We start from the raw sequence: 10078 nt of genomic DNA, 5'->3' as shown, positions 1-10078 counted from the left end.
TGAGAATCGACATGTTTATGAGGGTTTTGTGCGCGCATGCGCATTGAAGAGAATGCAGTACCTGGGCTTAGTGTGCCTGTCGAAGGTTGGATTATATTATTTGGAAGAAAATTTTTCCGGAAAAGAGGGCTAAGGACTACCTAGTAAATTTTAGTGAACATTGAAATGTAATCGTCTTTATTGTGGCAAAGGCTTGTCTGAATTGAGTCCCGACTTTTGTTATCGTATTTATTTTTTGACCGATTATCTAGATTACAAATTTGTTTCGTTATCCAGGTATGGTGGAATTTATCTTGATTCTGATATTGTAGTCATGAAACCTCTATCCTCGCTTCAAAATTCTGTTGGGATGGAGGATCAGCTTGCTGGAAGTTCTTTGAATGGGGCAATAATGGTATTTAGAAGGCACAGGTATGTGGCAGTTTAAAAGGCATCGGTTCTCTGGAAATTCATTTTCTGCTCACGAGTCGTCTATGTTATTATAACAGAATTAATTTTTCTTTTCTGAAAACATATTGGTTGATAGCATCCTCACTAATCTACTTTGAATGAACACCTCCTCCAACATACAAAGAAGCTTGCATGACACAAGAATATGCCCTCTCCCTTGAAGGAAGGATGCAAAAACACCTCCTCCAACATACAAAAAATGAAAAGATTAGGGATCGGATCAAGTGTTTTGCACAGGACAAAATTGAAATTGATTTTCCTTAAAAAATTAATGTTTTCTAAGCTTGCGGACTTTTGTGGGTTAAGAGATTGCTGCCACCATGTCTTCTAAGCTTAAATGTTTTCACTCTTTATGCACCCCTTTTATAGAAATTCATGTCATCTACGCTTATGAGCTATTAAGGTTTTAAAGCTTACTTCCATATATATACATACGGAGGCCCTGATTAGTTTAGATTTTTTTTGAGCTATATCTTTGTCTCTTTTCTACAGCCCCTTTATAATGGAGTGTTTGAAAGAATACTATTCGACTTATGATGATAGAAGTTTTAGATGGAATGGGGCCGAGCTCTTGACCAGAGTTGCAAAGAGGTTTTCCAAAGAAGTGCCGACAGAACAGTTTGAGCTTAATGTGCAGCCATCTTTTGTGTTCTTTCCCATTGCCTCACAGAATATCACTAGGTAATTTCTGATTTATTTTCTCGTTCATCTTATGCCTTATATATGTGTGTGTATTTTTTTTTTCATATGTATGTTTGTATGTATTTTATTATCATTCCTTTTCCAAAATAACCGCTCTACATTCCCCTCCACTTCCTAAAAAGGTTCTCTAACAAACTGCTGACCCCTAGTTTTCCTTTTGACACTGCTTGCATACCTATTTACAATTATAGGTTTTTTTTACCCTTTCTCACGTACGCATTTACAGTTGGAGGCTTAACAAAGTCTTCTCACTTGAGGGAATTAGAAAGCAGAACAGTCACAAAACAATCTGCACAAAGAGAGGCTACAAAGATAGCAGATTTCAATATGACAGTCTAGAAATTCTCCTTCTCAAGGAAAATCCTCAGTTTCCAATCTAATGTCCTAAAAGATAGCCACAACATTGAGCTCTGGAAGATGGAATTATGGAAACGGCTGTCTGATAAAAAAAATGACTTCCACGTAGTTTCAGAGAGCACTTCTTTAGTTGAAAATTCCCCCTTCCCGTTTATATAAGTTCTCTCCTGCAGCTAATAAACATGTGGGGCCTGTCTATTCCCTGTCTTAAGCCTCGAAAAGAACCATCCTCTACTACAGACTTCATATGTCTGTTGGTTCTGTATATGTGGGTAGCCTTTAAAGAACTATGGTACAATTAAACTTCCATGTCACTGATCACTGTACAAAGGCTTGTCTCCGCTTAATCAATCAATGATCAATGAAAAAAGAAAATGAAATTAGGTTCAAATAAGCAAATCTGTCAACGGTAAAAGAAGGTTTGGGAGCACAAGATTTTGAGTGTTATGTATCTACCATTTCACCACCTTGCCAAGACATTTTAATTATATCCCTGGTCGATGAATCTATTCTAGTTTCAACAAATTCTTAGAATTTTAGGTGGGATGGGCATTGTAATTCTTTCTACTTTTCTGAGTATAATGATTGATTGTGAAGTGGGTTGGTGTTCTTCCTGATCTCCATCTCCTATGCTGCGTCTCACCATGAAAACACGATGAAAAAAATAAAAATGTCTATATGGTATTACTTGCTGATTTGTGAGTTTAAGAGATCGGATGTCTCAAGTATGGCCTTTAAAACTTGCTGAGTTTTACTGGTGCCTTTTGAAGATAAGTAGAACAATCTAGGGAACGTTTGACTTAAGGGAAGGTCTCGTGAGTCGTAACTAAATATCAGCCTAGAAAATTGATTCAAGGGGATTCTACTGGGATTGGTTTTCCGGTAGCGGAATCAGAAGGTTAGAAGGCTCTTTTTAAGACTTCAATCACTCCTGTTTCTTTTGCTCCATCTCACAGCGTTAATAGTCCCTTGACGCATTGAATAATTCCAGTTCCTCCCAATCAGCATTCTCTGAATTCTACAACATCTTTCCTGTCAATTTATCTTTTGCGGTTTTTTATTCCGTGAGAAGTCTTTTTGAAGGTTTACCCTTACCCCAGACCGCCTCCACTTTTCACCTAATTATTTTCTTGAATAGTTGACAATCCTTCTGCCATGCTTCGACAATTTTTTATTAGATATGTAGACCGGTGTTAGACCCGCTGGTGTCATATGGTGATTAGAAAATTCAGAATTCCACCATGGATCAGCACTTGCAGGAGGCACAAAATCGCATGAAGAAGTATTCTGATGGTAAGCGGAGGGAAAATTAACGTTGAGGGGACATTGGGGTTTCTTGAAGATTAAGCCCTATCGTCAGACTTCGTTAGCCGAAAGGACGAAATGAGAAGCTGACTCCAAAATTGTTTGGGTCTTATTGTGTTGAGGAACGTATTGGGCTAGTGACGTACCGTTTGAAATTTGCCTAAGGAAGCAATGTTTCATCTCGTCTTTCATGTGTCTCAACTAAAGAAAGTTGTGGGCCGTGACAATGAGATTCAAACGGGCCCTCCTATTCTCTCGGATACTTTCGGGGGCTGATGAGTTACTTGTGAGCTGGAAATTCTTTTCCTGAACATTGAGCTACCCGGACGAATGGTAAGGTATTGCTATTATGTTATTCAATATACTTGAAAAGGGAAAAAAAAAAAATGCACCAAAATACAAAAGTTCCCAGTTAAATCGAGAGGGCTGGTAATCTCTCCCCTTTTTCCTGAGAACTCTCTACAAAAATGCATAAAAAGCATGGCACTCCCTCACTCCATTGCATTATCTCTAAACTAACTTGCACCCCAATACCTTTCTTACCCTTATACTGAATTCGGATGAGGGCCTAACATCACCCCTGGGGTCACACAAACCTTGTCTTCAAGGATGTAACCAGGAAATTGCCCGCATCCGGGTGGAAGTTAGTTTAGAGTGGATGCACCAGAGTGAGGGTGTGTAGTTCTGTATATTTTGATGGGGGTGGGTAGTGCCATGCTTTTTATGCATTTCTGTAGAGAGTTTTCAGGAAAAAGGGGAGAAATTTTACCAGCCCTCTCAATTTGGCTGGGAGATTTTGTATTGCCTTGGTGCATTTTTTTTTCCTTTTCCAAGTATATTGAATAACGTAAGAGCAATACCTTTACCATTGGATTATTCAACTACTTAACCACTCACATTTTTAAGGGATTTTTAGGATGTCTTTCTATATATATATATATATATATATATTTACATTTCAAAATTATATTTCTAACAATTTTTTAACACTTAGAAAGTCATTTCAAACCTTTATCTAAAAGTGTTCTAAAGTTTAATGGAATTCCTGTTTATATTATTAATTCTTCTTTTTTGTGCAATCATCTATATTGGAATTAGATACTTTGCTGCACCAGCATCCGCAATCGAAAAGGCTAAGCAAGAGGCTCTATTGAAGAAAATTTTGAAAGACTCGCTGACATTTCATTTTTGGAACAGCCTGACATATTCTCTCATTCCCGAGTCTGAGAGCCTTGTGAGCAGACTTCTCGAACATACTTGTATTAGATGTTTTGATGTATTGTGAATTTCTCGAAAGCGTTCAAGCTTGTGGAGCATAACTTTAATAGAATTCTAGGATCCTCGTTCTTTTGTTTACATCCACGTGAGGTGGATCCGTGTTTCAGTCCTCTTTTGTATTTGAAACTCTGCATGTACATGCATACATATATGGGTTCCCGATATGATAATTGAATTAAAACTTGGACTGAAAGAAATGTTGCCATTTTAACGAGGTTCACACGAACTGGGAATTAAAGGTGGTCAACGCTGACAAATTTCAAGTTGTGTAAATTGCTTGTGGAGTAAAGAAATTGTACTTTCCTATTAGGCATAAAATTGACCTGTAATCGTGAACAATCTCTTGGAACTGAACTGACCATTTTTACCGCCCATGAAGCTGGGTTCTAAAACTGAAAGACCGACGGTATAAAACATGAAGGAAAAGTGTTCGTGTAATAAATGCTATTAGAATATTAAATATTATTTCAACTCAACTCCATATATTTGTAAATTTGTTATATATAAAAGTAAATTCCAGTATTATTTTATTTCTAAAAAGTATCTATCCAAGATTCTCGCTGTCGTGAAAACTCGAGCCGAAGTGAACAGACGATGAAATTGAAAACCAGTGCCGAAGCTGTAAAACCCAAAACCAGAGCTGTATTACCTTCGCCCAAAGAGGGAAAGAGAGGGAGACTAAATACCCGTGGGCTGAGTCCACAGTTTTGTTTTGAACTTTGCCTTTGAAGCCCTCCAATTTCCGTTTATTTCTAACCAATACCAAAATTTATTGCCATTACACGCCGTTCTACTCTGGTTTTTGCTGACAAGGACTCCCCAGTAAAAGTTGGGCATGTATAAGACATTGTTTTTTTTTTGATCTTTTCTTTTTAAATTAAAGATAAAAAATTCATAAATTGATAGTTAGGTTAGATGGGTAAGATGGTAAATTCGGAAGAGGAAGGGGGAAGAAACGGAAATGGCGAACGGAAGTGGAGAGAATGTATATGCTGAGTTCAGCCATTGGTTTTATCAAACTTTGGACTAAAGGTATGCATAATTAAGCCCCCTCCATTGTATTCCCATCCAACCTTTTCATCCTCCAAACCCCGTCATATATATACGCGTGTGCATCTCTATTTCTCTCTCGCCTTCCCTTCTTGATCGTTGCTTCATCCAACGTCCTGCCCAAGCTTCAAGCTTCCAGCTTCGGATGACATTGTGATTTACACCATTCATTCAAAACATTCAATCCCTTTTGGCTTTCGGGTATGTTTTCACAGCATTGATTGAAATCTTTTTTTCCCTCTCTTTCTTCTCTATCTCCGACTCTCTGTTGTCTTTTGTTGTTATGAATGTTGTTGACGTTTTCATCTTCAGCTTTTCTCCATAATCTAGACTGTATCGAAGTTATCTGTTCCTCTTTGTATTTGGAAATTTTCACTGTCACCTGTTAATCGATCCGCTGACAAATCATTTCCAGTGATCTGATCCTGGTTGTTTGCTTGTTTGGTTCTCTGAAGAAAGTCAAACTTTGCTTTTCACATTTTTGAATCGTTATCTTGAGGATCTCTAATTCAGCGAACAACATTTTTTTTAATGCGTTTTTAATGTTGCTTTTTCGAAGTACGGTGGAATTCTCCACTGTTAGTTTTCGACTCTGTTTGTTGCTCTGAGGTGAAGCTAACCTTATTCATGATGTTCATGTTCATTGATCAAGTTTAACCTATGTAGCTCTGTTTATGCAAGTGAATGCTATTGCACTTTCTTTCTTGACATTTCCTCGAAGGTAAAGGCCACCGGGTAGGCATTAATGCATTTGATTATGGAAGATCTTCTTGGCGCTTTGATCTTTTTTGGATCTTTATTTGATCATTGAAACTAAACTCTTTGCAGAATTTCCTTAGCAGTGGCTGGCTTCCTAATTTATTTTTATTTTTATTTTTTTCTTTATTGGGTCTGCTAAGTGTGTGGGCATTGATATTTTACTTTTGGCTATATATATCGATAAGGTCTCCTGTGTGATTTTTCATCGTTGTTCTTATTCTTTCAACCTTTGTATTTTTCTTTTAATGTATCAATTTATTTCAATTGAATCCTTGATGTGAAATTTTACATGAAGTGAAAAATAAGGTGGTTGTCATTGCCAGAAAAGACATTTGTTTTTGTATTTGAATACTGAAGTTGAATTGTCCTCAGAACACACTGCTTTTATCTTCTTGAACAGCTGTTGTGTTTTGATATTCATGTACTTGAATGCAGGATTTATTGGTTAATGCTGTAGTTGGCTGCTTGATGGAAGTTTGTTAGTTGGGTGCTTTCAGATAAATTTTCATTTGCTGCGATTGTTGATATCATTCACTTTGGAACTTCAACATTCTTCATTAAAATGTCGCTCTTGTCAAAGTTGCGCTGTATCACCATAGATGTTACTGGCACATTGATAGCTTACAAAGGAGAGCTAGGTGATTACTATTGCATGGCAGCCAAATCGGTGGGGCTACCATGCCCCGATTACAAACGTATGCATGAGGGTTTTAAATTAGCTTATAAGGAGATGGCAAAAAACTATCCATGTTTTGGATATGCAGCAAAAATGCCTAACATCGTTTGGTGGAAAACTTGCGTTAGAGATTCCTTTATCAGGGTAAGAGACAGTTATAACCGTCTAGGTATACGGGCATGGCATTTTGCAGTGAGTAGATTCACAAATATACTCATCAATGTTGATTTTGCATAGTCTGTAGTCAACAGTATTAGATTAATGGCAATCATATTTGTTAGAATTTTCTGTCCACATTCTCTTTTGAAGGCATAGCCAGTCTGAGTCAAACCCTGTTGTTATATTGTATGTTGAATGGGAAAACATACAACAACTGCTAGCTCAGAATTTAAAAAACCTTCAGACTAAAGAATTTCCGAAATTTTTATGACGTGAAAAATCTTGTTTTACCAATAGGCTGGATATGATTATGACGAGGAGACATTTGACAAGGTGTTTAGACGTATATATGCATCCTTTGGTTCATCTGCTCCTTATAAGGTGTTCGAAGATTCCCAACCATTTCTTAGATGGGTGCGTCAGCAAGGCCTTATGGTTGGCATCGTGAGTAATGCAGAGTACCGGTACCAGGATGTGATCCTTCCAGCCTTAGGCTTGAATCAGGTATGTGTGAACTCATTATGCCCTTGTTCTCCTTTTTTTTTTTTTTTTTTTTGGGTATACTTTACATCTAGATTTTTGTCTTGTGATGAGGTGGAGACGACTTTTAAAATAGGTACTTTGAAGTGAAAATCTAAGCACTCTTGAAAATTGCATTAATAAGGTGCTTTGAAAAGTACTTTTTAAGTATTAATTTTCAATTTCACTGCTAGTTGCATTTAGAAGACAAATGATGTGATAGGGTAGATGTGAATGCAAATGGCCATTACTCGTTCCCATGGTTTAACAAAAGATCTTAGAATCCTTCCTTCTTCTGATATTAGAGTTTATTGTGGCACTCTGTTTTGTTTAAGAGTATTCTTCCTGGTACACGTGCAAGTTCTGCTGACGGGTATTGTTCTTCACGAGTGTTCAGGGATCAGAATGGGACTTCGGAGTATTCTCCGGTCTCGAGGGTGTGGAGAAACCAGATCCTAGAATCTATGAGATTGCGATCGAGAGGGCTGGAAACATAGCTCCAGAAGAAGCTCTCCACATTGGAGACAGTTTGCGAAAAGATTATATCCCTGCAAAGAGCGTGGGAATGCATGGTCTGCTATTGGATAGATTTGAGACATCAGACGCCGAGGACTGGAGGAAATCTGGGGCAGTGGTGCTTCCCGACCTGATGGCTGCCAAAGAGTGGCTTCAGAATAACTGATTTGTTAAGTTATATCTGCTTCTCTTGTTATAGAGAAAAAAAAAAAAAAAAAACAGCGTAATGTTAATTTACACAAGGATTTTACCTCAGTGAATCTGCTTGAAATCATGCATCTGTAAGTGGTTGAGTCCCAATTTCACGACTGGCAGCTGATTTTTGAAAGCTTTGCTGTTTTCAATAATAAATTTTTGAGGTATGAGTATTGAACCCTATCTAATTACAAAGTTAATTTCTTACAAGAATTAAACCCTCCTTGCTCCATGCTTTTCCTATTGCTTGATTGAACAGCTATATGATAGTGAGTGAAGTTGGAGGGCAAAAAGTTAGTTAGATAAGACGGGGAAATGTTTCAGATGCAGGGTTTTAAGGTGGACATAAATAAACGCTATGAATGCCGGTGTAGCACGCACATGAATATAAGGCTGAATGGGTCGGAGGCTACAAAGATGGAGGGTGGGGTTTGAAAGAGGTTGAAGATGGAGCTTAAGTTAATGGTGGTGCGGTTGTAGTAGAGGTCGTCCTAACCAAGTTACTTGCCTGTCCATCTCATCTGACACTTCCTGCTTCAACTAAAGCCTTAAATGCTTAGACCCAGAATTAGGATTAAGATTGTTTCATTCGGTTTTTTATTTTCTTTGATTTAGTTTGCCTATTTTAAACTCGGTACACAACAAATATTCAAACTTTTTTTTTTTTTAATTTTATTTTATATTTTGAGGTGTATATTATAATGAGTGGAGGAATATTTTAAACACATTATATCATATTTAAAACAGAGAAGATTCGAACGTACAATTTATTAAAAATTATAATAAATATATTATAATGGACAAAAGTTGATGCAAATGCATAAAAGGGAAGTATAATGTTAGTTTATTTTGGGTGATTTGAATATAATGAATTATATTTATTTATTGGTTTGAAAATGAGATTAAATGGTGATGGTGGACCAACACCACATATACCACACATCCATCTAATAATTGCATTGTGGAAAAAGTTTTTCCACCTCAGTTTCCCATCCAAGCTTTGTGGACCCCATGTTTGATATGCATCTAAAGGATGAAAATAAATATATAATAGGTGTGAACAACCGCATCCATTAATTTTAAGATGATAATTATTTCATAATTGAAAGATAAGAATTAATATTAAAAAATTCACTTAAATTGAAAGCAAATGGGAAGGGAAGAGAAGGAAAAGAACAGGGTAAGTAGTTGAAAGAAGGAAAGAAAGGAAGAACAATGTAGAATTTATAAGAAAAGTGGGGGCGTGGTGGAAATAAAAATAAAAATAAAAATAAAAATAATATATGGGGTTTTAAGGGTGTGCTACTTTTGGGGAGCAGAAACAAATGGGCCCTATTCCTCCTCCACCCAATTATTTCCTCCATTTCCATCTCTTCCTCCTCTCTTCACCTTCCAGCATCTCCAGCATCTCCAGCATCTCCATCATCTCCCATCATCTCCAGCATCTCCATCATCTCCCATCATCTCCATCTCCATCTTCCCCCTCCTCATTTCTTCATCCATCTCTTTTCACAAATTTAACCAACTATACAATAATACAAACTAATTCAATCTTCTTCTTCTTGTTCTTCTTCTAAAACCCAAGAGAAACCCAAGAGATTCTTCCTCTCTCTCTCCCCCTTCTCTTCCATTTTATATTTTCCTCTCTCCTCTCACAATGGTGTCCGCCATGCTTTTCTCTTCCTTTTCAATTTTTACTTCCACAAATTAGTGACTTCTTGTCTTTTCATAAACTGATTCTGCATACTCATCTCCCAAGGGATGGTGGGTAACCTGGGAAACCTCTGCTAGGGCATGAAAACCATCGACGCTCTTTCCGCCATCAGAGCTCCCCCTTTCCCCATCCGTGAGTTCATTCTTACTTTTTTCGCTTTTTCCATACCCATTTTACCTTAATATCAATTCATGCCTCCCATGTTTTGCCTTCTCCCTACTCTTTTCTTTTTCCCCTTTGAACTCTTTCGACCCTGCGTTTATCTTCCATCTTTCCTTTTCTCTGCATTTTGCTCACTTACATTCTCCACTGCCGCTCTTCTCTTCGACTTCCACTCTTCTTCTTCTTCTTCTTCTTCCTTTTTTTTTTTTTTTTTTTTTTTTTTTTTTTTTTTTTTT

The 10078-nt window shown here is 37.2% G+C and overlaps 3 protein-coding genes across 7 annotated transcripts in view; all 3 read left to right on the top strand.

The window, feature by feature from the left end:
- Positions 1-4285, top strand: part of LOC111477792 (uncharacterized protein At4g19900) — a 7483-nt gene extending 3198 nt beyond the window's left edge. Inside the window, exons 3-6 of one of the 3 annotated variants that reach the window (XM_023121683.1) lie at positions 277-411; positions 943-1131; positions 3913-3928; positions 3971-4285. In XM_023121683.1, coding sequence (XP_022977451.1) covers positions 277-411; positions 943-1131; positions 3913-3928; positions 3971-4099 — 469 coding nt within the window. In that variant the 3' untranslated portion in view covers positions 4100-4285. Of the gene's footprint in view, positions 1-276; positions 412-942; positions 1132-1378; positions 3761-3912 lie in introns of those variants that run through there. The other 2 variants (XM_023121681.1, XM_023121682.1) reach the window with 2 other exon arrangements.
- A 715-nt stretch (positions 4286-5000) lies between these two features.
- Positions 5001-8147, top strand: LOC111478007 (haloacid dehalogenase-like hydrolase domain-containing protein 3). The gene is made up of 4 exons (XM_023122051.1): positions 5001-5343; positions 6337-6721; positions 7034-7240; positions 7653-8147. The coding sequence occupies exons 2-4, from the start codon at positions 6464-6466 to the stop codon at positions 7935-7937; spliced, it is 750 nt and encodes a 249-aa protein (XP_022977819.1). The 5' UTR covers positions 5001-5343; positions 6337-6463; the 3' UTR covers positions 7938-8147.
- Positions 8148-9388: 1241 nt separating this feature from the next.
- The window catches only part of LOC111478754, a 9510-nt gene continuing 8820 nt past the window's right edge, over positions 9389-10078 (top strand). For 2 of the 3 annotated variants that reach the window (XM_023123187.1, XM_023123188.1), the window contains exon 1: positions 9390-9812. The gene's annotated coding sequence lies outside the window, so the exon portion shown is untranslated. Of the gene's footprint in view, positions 9813-10078 lie in introns of all 3 variants that reach the window. The other variant, XM_023123192.1, reaches the window with a different exon arrangement.

This window comes from Cucurbita maxima, unplaced genomic scaffold, assembly GCF_002738345.1.
Source record: "Cucurbita maxima cultivar Rimu unplaced genomic scaffold, Cmax_1.0 Cma_Scf00004, whole genome shotgun sequence".
Taxonomy (NCBI): domain Eukaryota; kingdom Viridiplantae; phylum Streptophyta; class Magnoliopsida; order Cucurbitales; family Cucurbitaceae; genus Cucurbita; species Cucurbita maxima.
Note: the sequence above shows the minus strand (reverse complement) of the source record. Positions and strands in the feature narration are given on the sequence as shown.

What these genes read in the sequence shown, in the direction of transcription:
- LOC111478007 (XM_023122051.1), top strand. Translation starts at nt 6,464, where the DNA reads ATGTCGCTCTTGTCAAAGTTGCGCTGTATCACCATAGATGTTACTGGC. An exon ending in TTAGAGATTCCTTTATCAGG is followed by an intron (nt 6,722 to 7,033) that starts GTAAGAGACAGT and finishes TTTTACCAATAG; the next exon opens with GCTGGATATGATTATGACGA. An exon ending in CAGCCTTAGGCTTGAATCAG is followed by an intron (nt 7,241 to 7,652) that starts GTATGTGTGAAC and finishes ACGAGTGTTCAG; the next exon opens with GGATCAGAATGGGACTTCGG.